A 23,044-nucleotide genomic window follows, 5' to 3' on the forward strand; every position below is an offset into this window, starting at 1 on the left:
CGTACCCATCACAGAGCGTATAGACATTAACATGGCTTTCAGAACAGTGAAACTAGTTGCCCGGCGCATGGAAGGAAGTCGTTCGGCCTGGTAAGTTGCGATAATTGGCAATACACTTCATCGAAGGGTAGGAGAGCGTTGAAAACATACGGCTCTAAGGATTCTGCTCTCCAGTACGGTGAAGTTCGAGATTGTGAGGATATCACTGAGTGTGAAGTGGGGTAGAATGAGACCAGTGGTGCGTTTTGCGCCGCCCCTCACAGGCAGCTTCAGGACCAGGACTCCACAGCTGACGAAGACCTCGTCGTTCAGCAAAACACTGAACCACCAAATCCTGCACCGCGGACACGAGCTTACTTTTCTGGCGCACTTTAGCCCTATTTCAGTTAATATAACTGGCGTGTCTCGGTCCCTGTGTGACACGTTTAAGGCTGCTGAGTGCCCATGGGTGACCAATGTTTTCGGTGTCTTGCAGGAACGAATCTCCTGCTTCATCAGAGACAAGGATCGCGCTAATCGCTGCTGGCGAGGAAGCTCTAATTCAGCTGCTATTAATGCAACAGGAGAGCAGCAGCTAGTATATCGCTTCAGTTACCATTAACACGAGAGAATTAGAAGGTAAAAAATGAAACGATTGTGTGGCATTGTTGGTCTGGAGGCCCCAGCCCTGCTGCCGGGCTGCAAGTCTTCTTTCAGCTGTCCCCACATTGGGCGAATGTCGGTGATGATGAGGACAACACAACACGCAGTCCACGAGCGGAGAAAATCTCCAAGCTAGCCGGGAATCGAACCCAGACCCACTGTATGGTAGGCAAACGCGTCACCACTCAGCTAAGCAGGCGGACTAATTAGAAGGCAGATGCACTCTACGTTACAATTAAATTTTCGTTATTATTATAAACTGTAGCAACCAATGACTGCTCACTAAAATAACATATTAAAAATCTAGAATACTCGGGAAGCCTTTGAAATTATAGTTTGTAAAAATAGAAGCGAAGATTACTGCGCCTACAATATCGCGCTCTATTGTCGAGTAGCCTTAATCGTAAAACAAATTAAATTTAACTCTCATGGAAGATCCAGCTGGAGCGACTGGGCATATCATCCTCAAAACGCGATTACTGTTTGTAAAATGCGAGAATGAGTACACTCTCAAATTCGCATGTGCAACCATTGAAACTATTGTTCTGTTCCCAGAATATAAAGATATCTCCAGCGAATATTAATAGTATTGAAGTGCGATTCTGTCCGCCCCATAGATGAGTGGTCAAGCATGTCGGAACGCCATGCTAAGGGGCCCATATTAGATTCCCGGCTGGGTCGTAGATTTTCTCCTCTCAAGGACTGGGTGTTGTGTTGTCCTCATCATCATCTCATCCCCATCGACGCGCAAGTCGCCGAAGTGGCGCCAGCTCAAAAGACTTGCACCAGGCGACTGCTCTACCCGACGGGAGGCCCTAGCCACACGACATTTCATTTCAGTGTGAATCTGACCTTTATTTTGATACTGTGTTTTTGCATGAACCTAAAAGGACAAACTAACATAACATGCTATCAGGCAGTCGAAAGAAATGACACCATTATTGCCTGAAGTATTTTATAAACTCAAAAATGACAAATAATGTTACAGGACAAAATGTTGGTCACGGTTTAAAAGAGCAGACTGGTCGATGTGGAGGACTTGGAGAGCAGTAGATACTGTACAACTACTACCAAGTTGTCATGACCCTCCACCTTGACGTAAGTCATGGCAGTGAAATAGAAATGGTGACACTTCCGACCATGTAACGGGAAACGCTAGATTTCCCTCCGTGACGTTATTATGACGTATATATGCCCAGTTTCGATAGTAGGGAACGTCTATCGACTTTCGTCGTCATATAGAGTCTGACAGCGGCGAGCCACCTGTCAGTCATCCATCCATCTTGTGTTTACAGAGAGGTATAGCTGCGATTAGCTTACATTCTCACGACTTCACTTGAGAGGTGGTACCATCTTCGTACAGATACATACCATTACCTACGGAACGTTTCTGTAATACCATAACGCTCTTCTGAAACTGCAAAAAGATTGCAAACATGGAGTATCGTTGTTACTGAAGTAGCCATTCTTGCTCACGAATTGAAGCAGCTACTCACATCTTCAGTTGGTACATTCATTGCAATTTTCGAAATTTTTTTTTTTCAGTTTCTTTCTTTGACAATGAGAGCCTGCCAACTTCATATTCGTTACTTTCGTAATTATGTATTACCGGTACGAATAGTACTTCACAATAACCTTTCCCAGTGGTATAAGTGTGTCGGTCGTGTGAAGTGTGTTCTAGTTTGTGCGAAAAGTTACAAGTAACTGCAAGCAAAATGAGCTCCTTTCTTTGCACATGAGCCGGCCACGGTGGCCTGCGGTTCTAGGCGCTGCAGTCCGGAACCGCGGGACTGCTACGGTCGCAGGTTCGAATCCTGCCTCGGGCATGGATGTGTGTGATGTCCTTATGTTAGTTAGGTTTAAGTAGTTCTAAGTTCTAGGGGACTGATGACCTCAGATGTTAAGTTCCATAGTGCTCAGAGCCATTTCTTCGCAAATGAAAATAACTGAAATAATGAGAAATAACAGTAGGTACATTCCTGTACCAGTACAAGAATACTTTTCGCCTGCGTGTGTATAAGATGTTCTTGTTTGGAAAAGAAGTCTCCTAAAGTACATAACTTGTAAATTTTCTTTTATACTGCATAGACGGCTTAGACTAAGTTACCTCTTAATTCTTTGCAAAATGTACCAATCTTTTCTACGTATTTTATTTTAATTGGTATTTTGTTTTGCCAGACGTTCAGTGTATTTCGAACATTTACTGACAATTAGGTGTTTCGTAGTTGACTTCTAAATTATTGAGAATGACAACGCACTCCTGGGACAGAGGGCCCTTTAAATGGTTCAAATGGCTCTAAGCACTATGGGACTTAACATCTGAGGTCATCAGTCCCCTAGACTCAGAACTACTTAAACTTAACTAACCTAAGGACATCACACACATCCATGCCCGAGGCAGGATTCGAACCTGCGACCGTAGCGGCAGCGCGGTTCCGGACTGAAGCGCCTAGAACCGCTCGGCCACAGCGACCGGCGAGGGCCCTTTAAACGTTGCATCGTTATTAAGGCCACATTTTAACGATTCACAGAGCTTTATTCTCAATTATTAAATTAGATCTTCACTATGTAGTTATGATTCAATCGCTTGCTGATAAATGTTGCGGGGTCCTCATCTTTCCAGGACAGCGTCTTCAAGAATGATGGTTAAGAGACAGACAATTTCTGTGCTAGGCAATGATGGACTGTGTCAAAAAATGCGCTAATTTTTCTACGTAGTTTTCCTTTTGATTAATGCACTTCCACAAAATTTTAGCGAGTGAATAGATTCCATCTCAGAAAACATGATTTTGTAAAGTTAGCAAGATACCTGTATCTAAGGCTGTCATAACCCCTTCGTTGGATACAAAACCTTTTTTCCAGTCACCACTCTCTTTGCGTGTAGGAAACAAAGGAAGTCAGAGGGTGATAAAGTGAGCGCCAAAGCACCTTTCTAGGAGTCCTGACGAAGTATGATTTCTTCCTTTTGCAGTTCAGGCGTCTTTTTGTCTTTACCGCACAGTTAATGCCGAAGACTTACGTATCACTCGCCATTTATTGTTTTACTCTTTCCAAGTTAATCAATAAGGAACTGCTTTTGGAAGTCAGAAAACACCGCCCGTAATTTTTATGGCTCCTCTTTGGTGAGGGGATATCGGCTTGTATCCATTGCTTTTTCGTTTCTGGTTCTTATCCACAGCAGAAAATCGGCGCTCAGAATCAGTTTCATTCTTTATAAAGGGTCAAAATATAAATGAGAAAAGTTTTTTCACATTCGTTTTTGGTCAGGTAGGAAGGAAGATTGGGTTTAACGTCCAGTCGACATCGAGGTCACAGAAACGACGACCATGCTCGGATTCTGTCAATGATGGGGAAGAAAATCGGCCATTCCCTTTCAAAGGAACCATGCCGGCATTTAACTGGAGCGGCGCGGGATTAGCCGAGCGGTCTAGGGCACTGCAGTCATGGACTGTACGGGTAGTCCCGGCGGAGGTTCGAGTCGTCCCTCGGGCATGGGTGTGTGTGTTTGTCCTTAGGATAATTTAGGTTAAGTAGTGTGTAATAATAGGGACTGATGACCTTAGCAGTTAAGTCCCATAAGATTTCACACACACACACACACACACACACACATTATCTGGAGCGATTTAGGGAAATGACGGAAAACCTAAATCTGATGGCCAAACGATGGTTTGAATCGTCCTCCCGAATGAGAGGCCAATGTGCTAAGCACTGCGCCACCTCTCTCGGTGTTCTTGGTCGGTATTCAATAAATTCGTTCCAGGTCTTACACACTTTCTTACAGATAATTTTTCGTGTGAAATGTACTGTACTGTTTCTATTGGAATGTCTATGGCGTCAGTTGTTTCACTCGCCCTGTACTGCTGGTCGTTCAAAACGGTCTCACCCATTTTCGCCATGGTTTGGGACATCATTCATGTCAATCACATTCAAGAGAAGGGTGGTCACGTCTGAATTTAGTCAGGCAGGGGACTCCTTACAAACATTCACCAAGTGTGGATAAATTTCCAATGGCGATAAGTAACCATAACCAAGAATTTAATGACGGCACGGTATTAAAATTTATGCACTACTTCATAAAACCGCATATGAAACTAGCTAATCCTCAGATAAAATAGGCACTTTATTTACGCTATTGCACAGTGTATACCATAATAATAAAAGCCAGTTTTAGTTAATATCAACACCGTATATGTGCCCCACCAAGGGAAGTTCTCCTGGCCGTAGCGTATGCACACTGTTCTCTGTATGATAACTGTCTGAAGAAGAGACCCTGTCTGCGTCGGCGAACGGTCAGAGGATTGTTTGACCCTTGGGAGAGTGTTACTGAGGTGCTGAAACAACTGAACCGGCAGACTCTTGAAGATAGGCGGAAACTATCCCGAGAAAGTCCACTGTCAGAGTTTCAAGATCCAGCTTTAAATAATGACTCTGTAAACATACTACAACCCCCGTACACATTGCTCGTTAGGATACGCTTAGATGAATTACAGCACGCACAGAAGCATTTAAATGATCATTTTTCCCGCACTCCATGCGCGAATGGAACGGGAAAAAGCCCAGCAACCGGTACGGTGGGATGTAGCCTCTGCCATGCACTTCACTATGGTTCGCAGGGTATACTCGTATCTGTAAATGTAGATGTACCTGCAGGCAGTCGGATTCTCAGCATTGTTAACATCGAAACATGCCAATAAAATACGGATATCACGCCACTCCCCATTCTCTTTATGATGTTGCTATCAGTAAGTGTAGAAATGGCGTGGCATTGCTGGCTGGGTACCGTCAGCCTTTGTTCATCACTCAGCGAGGCAGTGTAGCGATTACCGCATAGGACACGGATTTAAGTTTTACGTCTTTCCCGTACTTCAAGCGAAAATCCAAATGCCTCCTCCAAAGAGGTCACAGGCGATTTCATTACTAATTCTTGCTCATTTGAGCAAGTGATTCGTTGGTAATGACCTCGATGTCTGCGAGATGTTAAGTTTGTCTTCCGTCCTTCCTTGCTTCTTGGAGCACAATGGCACCAGTCCTTTGTGAAATGGTGTCTAGAATGCATCCATATAGTGAGGGTGACTAAGATACTTGTGTGTAGGCTTTAATGCTATGCTTGTGATGTTATGAGGCGAGAGAGTAGATGAAAGTTTCTTGCGTAGAACTGATGGAACAGGAAGACTTAATGTCCATAACCCGTCTGTGCTTTCTCTATACTGGTCTCAAAGCCTTAATCTTTTACTAACTGGTGATCTATTTAACTCTAACTTGATGAATTTTTACTTCTTTTCACTTTGTAACCAGCAGTGCGTTAACATGTGGAATAACAAATCAACTAAGTGGTATAATACTGACAGAAATCTATGGCAACTAAGCGAATAGTAAGTGCTTTAATTAAGAGCAAAAAAGAAGTGAAGATCGGTGAAGTAGTCCAAGAACAGAACTGGAATGGGGAAATGAAAATTATACTGCATTAGAAAAAAATGTCAAGCCGAAACGTTAAGAGACCATAATGTCAGCAATTAATATGAAACTCGAATAAATGAGTAACGAGCGAAGAAAATAACATTATCAACCGCTTTTAAGTGATAATACTCGCTCTGTAAGAAGTAGCAAGACGATGGACAAGCAGAACCTTTACTCAAACGTGGAACACCGACGGTAGTGGTACCTACAAGCAGAATCATGTTAGGGAAGTTGAGCGCGAACAATGGAGGGATGCATCTGTAAGGAGACGGAGGCGCGCTCCAGTCTCAGAGCACTCAACGTGAACGACGGATAAGGCTACAGCAGATTCTTTCACAACTCACAAATTTAGTATGTGATCCAGTTTCTCAATATGTCGCTATCGAGCAAACGTTGACCGCTAGCAAGCAAGGAACGGTGAGTAAGGAGGCATAAAAGTGAGCTTCGCTGAAATTGTTTTATTTGTAGTTCATCGTAAAGCAATAACATCAAATTAGATTAATAATTCGACTGAACAGACGGGCTACCTCTCTTTCTTATTAAACTAACTTCTCCCACTTACTAAAAGAAGAAAGAAAAGAAAGATATTTAATCCTAAAAAGTCGGCTTTCACCAGGGGCTCAAAAACATGTTTATCAAGTCGATATTCTCCTTTGTGGTGGTATCAGTTAATTCTGCGATTTTATTCCCGTTCTGAAATAAGCCGCAATAGGAGTTGGTTTGTCTCGTTATTCCACCAGAATTACTCTGTTTGTCTAAGAAGGTGTTGTTTCTTACACTTATGCCTCTATACTTTATTTTTTTCTATTCTTCTCAAGATTCCGAAGCTTAAATTGTAATACAAAATTCTGAATTTTGTGCGGTATAATGACGACTCATGTCGCGGAGAAGAAATATTGTAAAAATGTTGCGTTACAATAAAAATAATTCTGCACACGCTTCTGCTTAGACACTACAGGTTCCGTTTTGAGTTCCCATGCCTTCAGGGACATTATACTCAAGTGACTCTGCTCCAGATTCTGCCCCTCCCCCTACTTCCCCTCTCTCTCCCACAGCGGAGTGTAGGGAAGGTTGCAGCAATGCAGTAGTCTCATGTCATCCTAGGCGAGACCCAGGAGGGACGACTTGTCATTTCCTTGTCTGACCTGTGGACGACATGTCATATGTGCAACTGTGTACACTATCAGGACAAATGTCATGGGATAGCAACCGTGAAGCTCCCTTTCAGTTTAATACGATGCTGAATGGTTTGTGGATACACAAATGCCTCTCAGAGGGTTGCTGCCATCCAGAGAAGACAAACTGATTTGCTTGTGTCAAAAAGTTTAGGAATTGTAACGGGCTGCAGCGGTGACTGCTGCTCGGCGGAGACTACTTTCCTTCGAAGTTGTGCGAGCGTTGAGCATCCATCGATCCACAGTGTCACGTGTGTGCCGTGAATGTTGGACTAGCAGGCATCGTAACCCACAGTGGCAGAGTGCTGAAGGAAGGAAGAGTGGGCTCATCGCAGGCGGAGCTTGACGACAGGGCAGGATATCGGTTGTGCTCTGTTGAACAACTAGTCGCAATATGTGCCTGAAACGAGTTATAGTAATTTCCAAATCAGGGTTGCTGGACAGGAATTTGAGCTCTGTTCTTCCTGAATTGGAAAGTAGTGTTTAACCGATACAGCAAGTCACTCGCCGAAGGAACGAAAGATTCAACAACATCTTCGTGACTGTGACCGTCAGCTGCTGTCGAGATTGGTTTCAAACCGTCGACAAGCAACATTGGATGACGTGTCACCGCAAGTTGTGTACAAAAAGGAAAGATTAAGGTGTAATGTCCCGTTGTAGAGAAAGAGCACAACCATAGATCGGAGGAAGATGGACGACGGAAATCGGCCGTGTCCTTTCAGAGGAACTAAGCCGGCATTCGTCCTAAGCGATTTAGGGAAACGACAGAGAACCTATATCTGCATGGCCGGATGGAAATTTGAATCGCCGACATTCCTGTCGTACCACAAAATTTCACATAGCTGCTGCCAGATGTCTCCACCTCCACAGCTGAGTGGTCAGATGTCTTACTGCCATGCGAAGAACATGGTTCAAATCTCAGCGCTACTAAGATTGGTTGCTTAGAGGATTTGAACGAGATGAGATCAAATCGGGAACTGTTGAGAAGTAGCGGGCCATAGATGTAGAAAGCCGGCAGAATGACGTGCTAGCCCCATGTTCTTCCACACCGCATACTAATGACGGCATAAGGCAGAAGATCACATGGCGCCCTGGCGGCATCGAGTCATCCTCTGGGCCTCAGGGCGTAAATACTTTTTTTTAGACACCAGATGTGCAGCTGAGTGAATAGAGGGCCCTTCACCAGCTTCCATGGGGTGCGCGAGCACGAGATCCATAGGAGTGCCACAGGACAAGGAGGGCATTACCTGAACCCGTGAGATCTTAATTCGACCACATGAGCTTAATCATGACGGTGATCGTTTTAGGCCATATCCAACTCTTGTTTTGCCACAGATAACATGAAATCATTAAGTCTGCTTGCCCATGAGCCACTGTGGTTACGTACGGGAGTGACGGTCTACAATTCGTGCACTGATGAGATGCGAGTTGGATGCTGTCAAAAAATTTAATCCCTTCCCCATCCCATTAATGAGGCATAAACATATTCACGCTAAACAGAAATATCTGTCCATTCCATAAACCAGATAGATGTGTCTGCTATTGAAATGGCATGGCTCAATAATTCTCCACAGGTCTCGTATAAACTTGTTGAATCTATGACACAATGAGTGGTCACGTTTCGGCAATATGTAAGTGGTTAGAAGTGCTTTTAGATGACTATCCCATGACTTTTGCCCGGTCACTGCGATTTCTGAACTACCTGCCCTACAAAACTAAACATATTTTACTTCATCAGCTAATGACAGTACTTTACTGCTGTTTGCAAACATGCACAGTGCTTTATGAGTTTTCAAAGAAAATAGAGTATTTCTAATTCTAGAGAGAGCAAAATTCATCTCTTCAGTATAGAAAAAAAGAAAATTTCAGCAGCTAAATACCTGGAAGACCAGTAAGAAACATGTTACTATTTACTAGAATTTTCTACGACGCAAAAGGCCAGTATAAATTCCCAGCATCTTTCTGCAGCAGTGTACGGGTGAAGGGTGAATCCAGCAGAAGTAGTGTTTCTCTGGCACTGCAATCAGTATGCCGGTTAGTTATGTATGCACTAGTCAGTATTTTAGCAATATAGCTCATGTTTTCGTTAACAAAGTAATTTCATTAACAAACTAAAACAGAGAATTCGAATTACATCTTTAAGGTTATGTATTCACGGAACACCGTCGTAGTGCACATATATGTGTGGCATGATACCTGTGAAAGGCAACAAAAGTCTGTTGTTACTGCACCACGTAACAAAATCTTAGTCATCCCCAAAAGAGTACACCGGTCGTTAGAGATTGAGTAGGACTGCTACCAGGCAGCAAGTCATCACGTTTCTTCATCTACATCAATACCCCGCAAGCCACCTAGTGGTATGTGGCGGAGGGTATTTCTGGTACCCCCTCTCTTGTCTTACTCGTGAATCATGCGTGGGAGAAATGACTGTCGGTACACCTCCGTATTATTTTTAATTACTCGAATTTTCTCGTTGTCATTTCGCGAGATGCATTCGGGAGGAAGTTATGACTCTTGTCGGGTGATACTCTCTCTATATTTCAATAGTAAACCTCTTCGTGACGCACTCAGTTTCTCGTGGAGCCTGCCATTGGAGTTTCTTGAGCATCTATGCAACGCTATGGCACCAACCCAACGATACAATGACTAAAGGCGCCGCTCTTTGTAGCATCTTTCCGATCTCTTCTATCAGTCGTACCTAGTAAGGGTCCAAACTTCATGAGCAATAGTCAAGAACCTGTCGAACAAGCGCCTTGTAAACCATTTTCTTTTCGGTTGAGTTACGTTTCCTTAAGATTCTTGATATGAATCTGTCTGGCACCTGTTTTTCCTACTATTTGTTTTGTGTGTTCATTCCACTTAAGGTCCCTCTGTGTAGTTACTCGTAGATATTTTACGGTAGATACTGCTTCCAGCAATTTGACATCAACAGTGTTGTATAGTAGTGGATTTCTTTTCCTATGCATGTGCAGTATTTTACATTTATTTACGTTCGGGGCCAACTGCCAGAGCCTACACCGTTATCAATCCTCTGCACATCAATCCGCAAATTGTTACTTTGTTCTGGCGTTGCTACTTTCTTGTAGGAAACCGCATCATCTGCGAACAGTCTTGAAGAGTTGCCAGTACTTTCTACTAGATCATCTACATAATTTTAAATGGTTCAAACACCTTTCCTCGGCGTAATCCAGAAATTATCTTAACATCTGTCGATTTATTTCCGATAAGAGCGACGTGTTGAGTTCTGTCTACGAAGAAGTCTTGAATACAGTTGCAAACCTGGTCCGATACTCGGTAAACTCTTTTTTTTTCACTAAACGGCAGTGCGGGACGGCTGAAGTCAAGCAACACGGAGTCAACCTGAGCGCCGTTGTCTACAGTGCTATGGATTTCACGGAGGAACAGAGCGAGCGAGCTGTTTGCGGAATCCGTGTTAATTTTTACAGATGAGGTTTTTGTTCTTCAAAAACATCATAATTCTTGATAATAAAACATGTGTCACAATTCTACAACAGGCTGACGTCAACGATATAGGCCTATAATTACAGGCATGTGCATCTGCCCTGCGACACTTCTAGAAAACGGGAATGACCTGTGCTTTTCTCCAGTCGGTAGGTACCCATCGTCACTCCGGCGATCTGCGATAAACTGCTGCTAGAAGGGGAGCAAGTTCTTTTGCATAACGTATGTAGGCTGTTACAGGTATCTCATCCGGTCCTCAGGCCGTTCCACTACCAAACTGTAGGTGCTTTTCAATTGCGCGATAGGGTTAGCTCAATATCTGCCATTTCCACGATCGTACGATGACTGAAACGATTGACCGAGTTAGGATCTTCCGCATTCCACAGTGAAACAATTGCCGAAGCTAGAATTCAGTATTTCTGTCTTCTCTCTGTTATCTTTCGTTTCAGTGCAAGTAAGTTCACTGAGTGAATGAATAGAGGATTTCGAACCGCTTTCTGATTTTACGTAAGATCAAAACCTCTCGGGATTTTTATTCAGATCAGTTGACAAAATCATACTTTCAAAGTCACCGTATACTTGCTTATCTCATAGCTCTGCTTACGCTCATTTTCGCTTCGCTCAGCTTTTGTTTGTCAGCGAGGTTTTGACATCTCGAGTCTGCAGTGAAGCTATCTTTGTTACGTAGCAGTTATCTAAGACGGCTGTTGAACCACGGTGGGTCTTTCCATCCCTTAAGACACTGCTGACAACATTCTTGTCTAAGGCATACTGAACAATGCTTTTCATTTTTTTTTTCCATTTGTGCTCCACATCTTTGTTCTCAGCATTGAATATTTGATGTTGACTACTCAGATGCACTTCAATTTGTATACGGCCACTCTCGCTAAATAAAAATATTTTCCTATCTTTTTGAACATTCCTTTTAATACCCGTAGTAATAGTTGCTATCACAGCCTTATGATCACTGATATCTTCCTCTACGTTAACTGGTTCGATAAGTTCATGTCTATTTGTTGCTAGGAGGTCTAATACCTCACTTTCACGAGTTGGTTCTCTAATTCTGCTCGAAGTAATTTTCGGACAAGACATTCACAATAATGTCTCATGAATCCCTATCTCTGGCACCAGTTTTGATAGCATGACTCATTCAATCTATACCTGGCAGGCTGAAGTCACATCCTGTTACAACAGCATGATCAGAGAAGTTATTAACGATGTTTTTTAAGTTCTCTCTGAAGCGCTCTACCAATACATATCCTGCCACTGGCGGGCTAAAAAAAGCATCCGATTACCATTTTTGACCTATCTCTGACGCTTAACTGTACTGAGAATCTGAATCCGTGATAACCTCGCTATATATTATCCAATTCTTTACAGCAATGAATAAACCGCCATCATTTGCGACTAATCGACCTTTACAATAAATATTCCAAGCTGAACTTAGGCTATATTGGTATTCACTTCTGCTTTCAACCAACTTTCTCGTTCTAATACTATCTGAACATTATAACCTTCGATAAGCGACACTAATGCTGTGACCTTTCCTTGGATGCTTCTGCAGTTTACTAATGCCATGTTAACCTTTTATATATCCAATCTGTGAGGACGAGCATTTTCTGACAACATTGTGGCTAATGTATATTCGATTTTGCAGGCAATTCGTCTCTCATCCCAACTGGGGGGAGGGGGGGGGGCGTTTCCTCTAAACCAAACAAATTCCATGTGCACGCCACAGGTTCTCCGCAAACCTAGTAGTCGCTTCCTGGGTGTAGTGACGCTTGCCCTATTCAGGCGAACCCTACAAACTCCACCCGATAGCGGATGAGTGTAGTGACGCTTCCCCTATTAAGGGGAACCCTAAAAATCTCCACCAGATAGCAGAGGTAGGGAAATTTGCATCCGATACCATCGCAGAATCGTCTGAACTCCTGGCTTACACCTTCCATTCTACTTCAAACTAGACGACCACAATCGCCCCTGGGTACAATGCTACATGTAGTGTGTCTAGCCTGCACGCCGTGCCGTGTGGGATACTAATTGACTTCACCAAATCAGCCATCCACTGACAGGAACGGAGGATGGCCTCAGAACCCAAGCAGCAAGCGTCATTCGTGCCAACAGTAGCTGGTTGCTCCCATGCTCTCGATACTCGTCAGCAAAGCCTTCTCCACATTTTGGATGAGAGCCCCTGGCAAACAACCGAGATCACACTGGCATTCTTTCCCACCCTGCTGGCTATTTCCTTAAGGGGCTCCGTTATCCGCCTAACGCTGGAGCTCCCAATGACTAGCGTATTCGCCGTCTGCAATTTTCCGGACTGGGCAGGAAAATCGGCCACTGCCCCAACAGTAGAGGGCTCCCGTGCTGGTTCAGAAGTATTATCAACACTGGGTAGTACCTCGTACCTGTTCCTATGGCGTAAGGAGCCAGCCGTGCGGCCCGTTCCGTCTTCGACACCAAAGATGTAGAAGGTTTCGTTATTGGTGCCCCGATGTCGCCGCAGCTTTGAGCAATAGCCAGACTGTGGCCAACGCAGCTGTTTATGTACAGCAACCATTCTCCTCATGTCCGCTAACAACAAGCACGGTCCCTATCCATACCGTACTGTGTTAAGTGTGTATATCAGTCGGTTGTATGGAATCAGTGTAGTAAGATAGATCGATGCACAGAATGACAGAAAAGGGCTATAGTGTTTGGATATACCCCTGATCACACATACACTAAGCTGCTTGATTTGTTGGTATTTAAGCATACGATTCTGGTTTAACGGATACTGAGACGCTGTATTGTGACTTGACTGATCCGCCAAATCACACTACGTTGATCTCAAATAATATATCTAGAATTATTTCGGACATTGAGTGAAACCTTAAAGTCGATTATTCCAGCAGTCTGGTAGCTCCGCGGGATCTAACCATCAACGATTGACTTCAAATGGATATCACATATTTAAAGAAACTTATGGGCTCTTTTCCTCTCCAAACAGACCATTATCAAGGCCAGTGGCGCTCATGTCTCTGGAGGATGACTAATTTTTTGTCCTGTGTGTTTACTTCTTACATTAATTAAAATTAAATAAAAAAGACTGTCGAATTGTACATTCCTGTTGAACTCTCTGCCTTTCATGTGCATTTTTACGATTCTGCTGTCTCTACCTTGATCCACAAGCACAGGTCAACGAAAGTTTCAACCATCTCTATTACTTTCGAAGGAGGTTTCTACTTGTGGGTCCATAACTAATAAAGGGCTCTTTGGAAACGGAAATTCCACAGTTACGCTGTGACCAATGTAGATGCCAGATTCTAGCTCGACAGCTTGTCTATATACGCCGTCTGACAAAAGAGTGAAGCACGCAAAAGACTTAGTCGGATGTCAACATAACTTTGTACTATCGGCGGGTACGTAAATGATTAGAGTAGTAAATTTCTGTGACAGGCAGAACGGCCATCAGAGTACATTAGTATTGTTTCCTGCTTAGTGTTGTTGCCAGGCCTTGTAGAGTATATAAAAAGCATGAACAGTGTCAGCTGTTGAGTGGTCACGGTGAACACGGAGGCAACGCGTCCTCGTACGAGACAGCATTATCAGCACATTATAGAGTTTGGAAAGGGCCTCATTTCGGGTCTCCATTTGGCCGGTTGGTCGAATCGTGCAATGTCCAGATTAGATGGGCATTCTGATGCAACAGTGGTCCGATGTCGGACTGCATGGCAACGCGATGGCAAGCACACTTATCGTCAAGGATCCAGTCGAACACGGCTCACCACCACAACGGAAGATCACCGAGCACATCGTAACCTCCTCACATCTACACCTGTCGTCCAAGAGCGAGTAATGGAGTCCCTGCAACGTTCTGTGTCATCCCACAGAATTGGTCAGAGAATTGCAGCAGCCGGACTAGGAAATCACTGGTCTATGCGTTGGCTGCTGTTAATACCACAACACAAGGGGCTGAAATGGGAGTGGTGCAATAACTGGGAAGCGCGGACTGCTGATTAACGGCGTCACAGTGCGTTCAGCAATAAATCACGGTTCTGCACCATCGGCGAGTATGGCCACGACCTGGTGGGAGGTCTCATTCTTCCATTGTTTTGGAGAGACACAGCGATATTACTTCTGGCATCACGGTATGGGCAACCATCGGATTTGACTTCATGTGACAGCTGGTAGTGATTGAGGGAATTCTGACGGCACAGCGGTGCGTCTCGGACATTCTGCATCCTCATGTGTTACCTTTCATCCGAAAATATCACGGTGCCATTTTTCGAAAGGGCAACGCTCGTCCACACATGTTACGCGTCTCCGTGAACTGTCTGTGTGATGTTGAGGTACTCTTATTGCGAACGAGATCCCCAGATCTGTCCCAGATAGAATACGTTTGCGACCAGATCGGTCGTCAACTCTGTCCCAGTCCCAGTATTCGAGGTATTGAGGACAAGTTGTGGGCCAATTTCCCTCAGATATGGATAAAACGGCTTTATGACAGACTTTTCACTCGAATTAGTGTAAGCATCAAGGCCAGGGTGGGTGAAACCTCATATTGATAAGTGGGGTCATACAGAAAAGTTGTTTGTAAATTTAATTCGATTTTGAAATCACTGAATTAATGAGTAAAGTTAATTTCGTTTCCTCCTCTCCTTTTGCGTGGTTCACTTTTTTGTCAGTCTGTGTACGAGAATGTGCAATTGAGAGTTGCTCAGCGAACCCGAAACTAATATCTAAAAAGTTAAATGTACGTAAACAAAATAAAGACAGTTAAGAGTAGGAGTGGAACTTCTGTTTCCAAAAGTTTACGGAAGCAGAATCTGTTGCAGGAGACGATGGACAGCATCTGAAAGGGTGTGGTTAATCCGAGTTAAAGATTTTCTGGCATACTGTCTAGGAATGAGGAGGCTGTTTGGAGAATGCCTACAGATTTAATCTCATCAGATTTAGTCTCATCCTCCACATCTCAAAAAATAGAGTGGATTGGGAATGCTTTCTATTTTAAAGGTATAAGCTCGAATCTTTAAAGCAAGCTCGTGCCAACAAGTGGCAGCTTTATTCACCTAGAGTTGGTGATGTAGCGGTCCTCGTCCAGAACGCTGTTGATGGCAGTTTCCCTGAGGGCTCCGCCGGCCGCTGCATATGAAGACGCCAGGTAGGACTGGGATGGGTCCCACTCTGCTCGTCTCCCAGTATCGTCAATAGACTCATATTCATAAGCTTTGTATGGAGGCTTCAGACTTGGATGTAAGTAGCCAAGGTACCCCTGAAACACATGTCAGTTTTGATAAAAACAACTGTATGTATACGGTACAAGGTTATTACAGATGACTGAAGTGATTTCACCGCTAGACTAAAAACAGTTTTTTTTGAGCCATTTTCCACTTTTTTCCACCAAAGCGCAGTAGTTAGCAGTTACTAAAGATGAATACAGGCGCTGAGAAGACGTTCGATTTTTAATTTAATTGGCATCATTCTGTTACTGTAATGCGACATTTCTGAACTTGATTTCACAATGACGCACCAAGAGCTAACTCTATTGGACGAAACTTCGAGCAATTTTAAGGGCATGATTCCTCTGTAAGGAAAAATCGACGGGCGCGCTGATAGTGACTGAAGAAATAGATGAAGGTGGAAGGGTAAATTTCCTAAAGAGCTGCAAAAGTCGAGGAGGAGGAGGTTAGTGTTTAACGACCCTTGGACAACGAGGGCATTAGAGGCAGATCACAAGCTCGGATTAGGGAAAATAGGGAAGGAAATCGAACGTGTTCTTTGAGAGGAACCGTCCCGAAATGTGTCTGAAGCGATTTAGGTGAATCACGGAAAACCTAAAGCAGGACGGCCAGACGCGGGTTTGAACCGTCGTCCTCCAGAATGCGAGTCCAGTCTGCTAACCACTGCGCCACCTCTCTCGGTGCAAAAGTCAACAGCCAGAGAAAGTGATCTAAACATTCTTTAATCTAACGTTTAAAGGATCTTACGCAAGCTTCTGAAACAGAAATCCCATCGCCTGCAATCGCTAGAAGCTCCTACGCCAGAATACATAGCGAGTCGCTTTGAGGTTTTGACACGAATGGAACAGCTTTTGGGAAAAAAATTATCTTTAACGATGAACAAACTTTTCAAAGATTGTTACAATGAATAAAAGAAAGCCCGCTTCTCCTGAACTTTGATCCAGCGTCTTAACTACTACCACTTCACTAAGTACTGTGATTGGACTAAGTATGCGAAACTGGGGCACCAACACATCCCGCCCTATTGAGCAGCATGTTCACGACTCACCAAAAGTAAATATGTTCTATGCGATCTTACAGTTTAAAGTTTAGGGTTTGTTTTTATTTTCTTGAAGGAATAAACAACTGTGGGACACGTATAGCTTGACATGCCGTGAACTTCATCTACCAACAGGATGGTTCTTCACTAAACCCTCAACTATTCGTTGATACTGGAAAACGACACGGGGATACCAATGGATTGACTGTGCTAGGAACAACGATCAGATATTCCTGAGAGGACTTCCACGTTCATAAACTTAACTTCACTTTTTTGGGGGGAAGGGGGGGGGGCTACTTGAAAGATTGTCTTTGTGCCAACTTTATCAGCATACCTACCAGAATTATGGGCTGTGGACTGTAATGTCTTCGAAAAATTGGAATGAATACGTTACATCTAATGAGGGAGAGACAACGACCACAAGCCACAAAAACATTAATACTATCCATATGACTAAAAAATGGTCTGTAATGTTATGTCAAAAAATACAGCTACGATTCATTAGTGAAACCAGTTCAGCTATTTGCAATAATCCTGTTTATTCCTTCTTTATTTTAGTACGTTATGAAAGTTTTATTTATTTACTGTGTTATGTGAGTTTTTTACAAAAAAAGAAGTGAAGGCTGTTTGTAAAACTATTATAGCTAACAATCCTTATCTCATTACAATAAAACATATGATATGCCTAAGTATTAGAAGCCCATCATTACCCTGTCGTAATCACTCTCCAGGTCTCCGTCTTCCTTGATGGGAGAAAATGGCGGGTGTATTTTAGGGTCAGAGAGCTGCCTACGATGACCCCGTATCTTCCGGGAGCGTCCCATTATGGGGGAGGCAATCTTCCTCTGGATATCCAACCTAAGCAAAATGTAGAGAAGTGCAGTTTTTAATACAATTTACTAAAAGATACAAACACGTTAGCAGGTCAACAATAATATGCATGAGCATGCACAAATACGAGTAATGTCTGTTCACCAAATCTGGATAAAAAAGTTTTGATGTTACTTTCTAGGTTTACACTCAGAAATAATGCGAGATAGAGGAATCATACACTACCCTTGATTGTAATGGTGGAACTAAAGTTTAACATGGCAATGAAATACTTTGTATTGTTTTCCTAGCTACAAACATTAAAAATGAAATTCTATCTGTATAGACATGTGGAGCTGTTTCATTTTAAACTCGATGATTTTTCGGAGTCCGTTTCCAGGGTGTTGTTCAAAGTAGTCTTCGTTTCAACAAATCCTTTACTTAGGGGCTAGTCGAAAGGTCGGTTCATGTTGGGCATTACATCACGTCACAACAATACATTCAGCCATGAATTTCAAATAGTGAGATTCACACCAGCCGTCAACAGCACGGCACCACACCGTCACTTCATGACTCTGACGTTGACAGGATGGTAGCGTCATTTGACAGTTTAATCTAGCAGAGCCTCGTCCTATGCTAACATCTGAATTCAATCTAGTTTTGTTATGCTTACTCAGATATTTATGCATCCATCGTTAAGTATTTTGCATAGTTAATGCTGTCACAAGTGATTTAAACTAGCTTTTATGCAGTGGGCTTTGCATGTTAGAAAACATGATTACGCATTGTGTAATACTGCACACCACACCTTACCTAAAATATAGTGATCAACTAACCCAAACCATACGACGGAATATTGTTTCATAGTTATTTACACAAATATTGTGGAAATGGAAAGTGCTATTGATGTGTGATTTTGGTTTTCACAGAATGGATTCGTTGTCAGAGGCTCGCATTGTTGCCAATCAATAGATTGTAATAATACTTAGAAAGTGTTTTTTTTTGAGTAAACATCCACTTTTTAAATTGAACAATGCCTATTGACATTAAAAAACTAAAAGTAGGGTAAATTACAATGCCGGTGGTGTTTGTCGCAGAATACTAGTGTACGTCGTTTACGAGATATCGTAGTTTGATAGGTTCTCACATCGACACTTCTGCAGTACCTGTGGTAGCACACACTAAAGAACAACACAGTGGATCCTGACCAGTAACAAGACAGTTGACCATCACAGTTTATGTTTAAAATAACACCGACACCGGCAGCGGCAATACATGCTTCCAGTGTGGTATGGAATAATTGCTATACATGTGCTAGCATTTCAACGGAGATGTCCGAGCAGGTTGTAGTAATACGTCGTTGCATATGAGGTGTAATTGGTATGTCCTTGTAGACAGCGTCTTTCAGCTTTCCCAAAAGAAAAAGGTCTACAGGCGTCAAATCCCTGTCCTCTGAGTCCAATCCACAGATTTAGAAACAATTCGTGAGGACATGCTGTAGTACTTCGTGGGCTATGGACTAGACAGCCATCATGTTGGTACCACATGTTCGTCCTAGTCTGCAGAGGAGCGTCTTCTGGCATTCGTGGAAGATGGTCTATTAGAAGGCGGCGACACTTGTGCACATTTAGTGTTCCGTCTATGAAAAATGGGCCTATGAGCTGATGGTCCACTATCCTATAACACACGTACACACTCTATAGACGCTGGCGTTCCACCTGACGAAGCCAATGGGGATTGTCAACAAGTAAACAGCGCATGTTTCGGCTGTTTATCTGGCCATGATTGGTAAACTTGGTATCATCACTTGTCAAGATACATGATACGTCTGCAGTATACTACCTTAATGCCGACGTGCAGAAGCTAACATTATTCTCATATACGTTTGCATGCAGTTCTTGATGGAGAGAGATGTGATAGGGATGGATCCTACACTATTTGATCAAAAGTATCCGGACATCTGGCTGAAAATGTCTTAAAAGTTCGTGGCGCCCTCCATCGGTAATGCTGGAATTCAGTATGGTGTAGGCCCACCCTTAGCCTTGATGACAGCATCCTCTCTCGCAGGCATACGTTCAATTAGGTGCTGGAAGGTTTCTTAGGGGAATGGCAGCCCGTTCTCTACGGAGTGCTGCGCTGAGGAGAGGTATCGATCTCGGTCGGAGAGGCCTGGCACGAAGTCGGCGTTTCAAACATCCCAAATGTGTTCTATAGGATTCAGGTCAGGACTCTGTGCAGGCCTGCCCATTACAGGTATGTTATTTTCGTGTAACCACCCCACCACAGGCCGTGCATTATGAACAGGTGCTCGATAGTGTTGAAATATGCAATCGCCATCCCCAAATTGCTCTTCAACAGTGGGAAGCAAGAAGGCGCTTAATACTTCAATGTAGGCCTCTGGTGTGATAGTGCCACGCAAAACAAGGGGTGCAAGCCCCCTCCATGAAAAACACGAACTCAGCATAACACCACCGCCTCCGAATTTTACTGTTGGCACTACACAAGCTGGCGGATGACGTTCATCGGGCGTTCGCCATATCCACACCCTGCCATCGGATCTCCACGTTGTGTACCATGATTCGTCACTCCACACCATGTTTTTCCACTGTTTAATCGTCCAATGTTTACGCTCCTTACTCCAAGCACTTTGCCGGCATGATGTGTGGCTTATGAGCAGCTGTATCGACCATGAAATCAAAGTTTTTTCACCTCCCGCCTAACTGTCATAGCACTTGCAGTGGATCCTGATGCAGTTTGGAATTCCTGTGTGATGGTCTGGATAGATGTCTGCTATTACACATTAACACCCTCTTCAACTGCCGACAGTCTCTGTCAGTCAACAGACGAGGTTGTCCTGTACGCATTTTTTGCTGCACGTGTCCCTTCACGTTTCCACTTCACTATCACATCGGAAACAGTGGACCTAGGAATGTTTAGGAGTTTGCAAATCTCGCGTAGGGACGTATGACACAAGTGACACCCAATCACCTGATCACGTTCGAAGTCTGAGTTCCGCAGAGCGCCCCATTCTGCTCTCTCACGATGTCTAATGACAACTGAGGTCGCTGATATGGAGTACCTGACAATAGGTGGCAGCACAATGCACCTAATACGAAAAACCAATGTATCTGGGGTGTCCGGATACTTTTGATCATATGATGTATGTCGATGGAGAACGCGTAGGATACTTGGCTGACTCATGCCACTTCCTCGTGCGATTTCATAGAAACTAAAGTGTGGATCAACTGTAACAGCAGTCCCTTGTTTCCTTCTGTTACGTTGCCTATGTGTTGCACTGGCACTTTCACGTAACTGGTTGAAGAGGTTGATAAATAACTGTCGAGATGGTTGTTGTCTATTGGGATATCTTACTGCATACACCATAGAAGAGCGAACAACATTGTTCATGCACTCTTCATACACCATGAGAATGCTGGCTTTTTTGCATTGGTAAATCCTATAGTCCTCTCACGACGTACTGCTTGGATTGCCACACTAAGTAGAAAGTCGCAATGCGCTCCAGGAACACAAGCCCACTGTAAGCAAACATAACATTGTATCTAGCAACTAAGCGGGTTGAATAGCACAAGCAACCGTCGGTGTGGAAACTTTCCAAAATACGATATCTCGTAACCGACTCGCACTAGAATTCTACAACAAACACACTGACTTTCTAATTTACCCTACTTTTAGTTTGTTAATGCCTTTAGGCATTGTCTCATTAGAAAAGTGTATTTTTGCATACAAAATATACTTTCTAAGTATTACCACAATCTGTTGACTACCAACCCCTTCTGTGAAAATCGCATATCCATCTCACTTTTCGCAATATTTGCGGTGCAAGTTTTAGGTCAGTCAACCTGTATACAATTTGCTAAAAAGGTAAATATGGATCTACATGCTATTAATTAAAAAAAGAAGTCGTATATAAGAGACGATCAAAAAGTTTCGGTTTGAGGGTTTTGCTGCAGCATATATGCAACCAAGAGCGACTACGATGCGGGTATATAAGCACCGACATGTAGGCAAGCTACTAGTGTGGCCTTCGAACGGAAAAATTTTGATCGCCCCTTGTAAAAAGGACAGAGAAAAATTCACGTACTGTTTTCACAGCAGGATTTCTTGTGTACTAGCTATACGAAAATATCCGTAAAAATATTTCATTCTGTGTTCATATCCGGTATGAAATAATTGTCAAGAAATAGCAAAACTGAAAAAAAACTGTTGCAACGTATGAGTTAAGTATTTTTATCAATATGCAGTTTATGCTGTGCTTAGCGTTGGGAGTGTTCTATGTGGAGGGTTTCATTCTGTGAGTGGGCGTATTTGTTTTGGTTTGTTAATTTTAGTTTGTGGTGTGGCATCTGGCTGTTTAATCAACGTAGGGCTTGTCTTGTACAAGATGCGTGCAATTCCTAAAGAGAAACACAGAACTAAGAATACAATATATTTATTATTTCATTTTTAAAGACGTATTTTACCTTAAAGCATATACTGTATTTTGTTGTCACACAATACACTCGCCCATGCTTTTCGGTCGATTGTTAGCATTGCATCCCTCTTTTTCAGTTATATCCCTTCTTCCAAAGTAAGAAACACTTTCACCACTGATTTCCTCCTTGATCAACCCCTGTTTCTCCTAGGTGGTTCTCTTTCAACTATAAGCACCATCACTTAGGTACATAATTTTGCATTGCGGTCTACCCACCTGTCGTTGGCTCCATCTATTAATACCGATAATCATTGTTGCTACTTTATTTTTAGGGGATTACGGTACCAGTAAGGCTAGTCAGCCACGTGGGAATCATTTCTAAATTACGTTACTATTTTCGTTAGCATCATAATGTAATAATTAATTATAAGCTGTGTCTGAAATGTTCGGTGATTTCTCTCAGAAAATAATAAAGGAAACAAGTGTTCAAAAACAAAAGATCTTTACTAGCCTCCAAAGTAATCACCATTAGCTACAACGCACTTCAGACATCGATTCTAAAGCTGATGCTAGCTCCCTGTGGAATTTCTGTAAGTCCGCACCGTTACCTGGTGCTATCGATACGATCTGGAGACCGAGCAACAGTCAATGGCATGGTGTTCGTCGTCTTCCCCGCCTCCATCGGGCAGAAATTAATGATGGATTAAATCTTTGCTGTCGAAAAAGCCGATCCACATCCTCTTAATCTTCGTTTTTTTCGGGGGGGGGGGGGGGGGGGGGCGGACGGAGGGGAAAGACGAAG

General features: G+C 43.2%; 1 protein-coding gene across 1 annotated transcript in view; it reads right to left on the minus strand.

The window, feature by feature from the left end:
* The window catches only part of LOC126183907 (histone-lysine N-methyltransferase 2D-like), a 220,954-nt gene that overhangs the window by 13,372 nt on the left and 184,538 nt on the right, over positions 1–23,044 (minus strand). Inside the window, exons 10-11 of the mRNA XM_049926250.1 lie at positions 17,711–17,858; positions 15,791–15,993 (exon numbers count right to left, since the gene is read on the minus strand). Coding sequence (XP_049782207.1) covers positions 15,791–15,993; positions 17,711–17,858 — 351 coding nt within the window. The remainder of the gene's footprint in view (positions 1–15,790; positions 15,994–17,710; positions 17,859–23,044) is intronic.

Source organism: Schistocerca cancellata, chromosome 4, assembly GCF_023864275.1.
Source record: "Schistocerca cancellata isolate TAMUIC-IGC-003103 chromosome 4, iqSchCanc2.1, whole genome shotgun sequence".
Taxonomy (NCBI): Eukaryota; Metazoa; Arthropoda; class Insecta; order Orthoptera; family Acrididae; genus Schistocerca; species Schistocerca cancellata.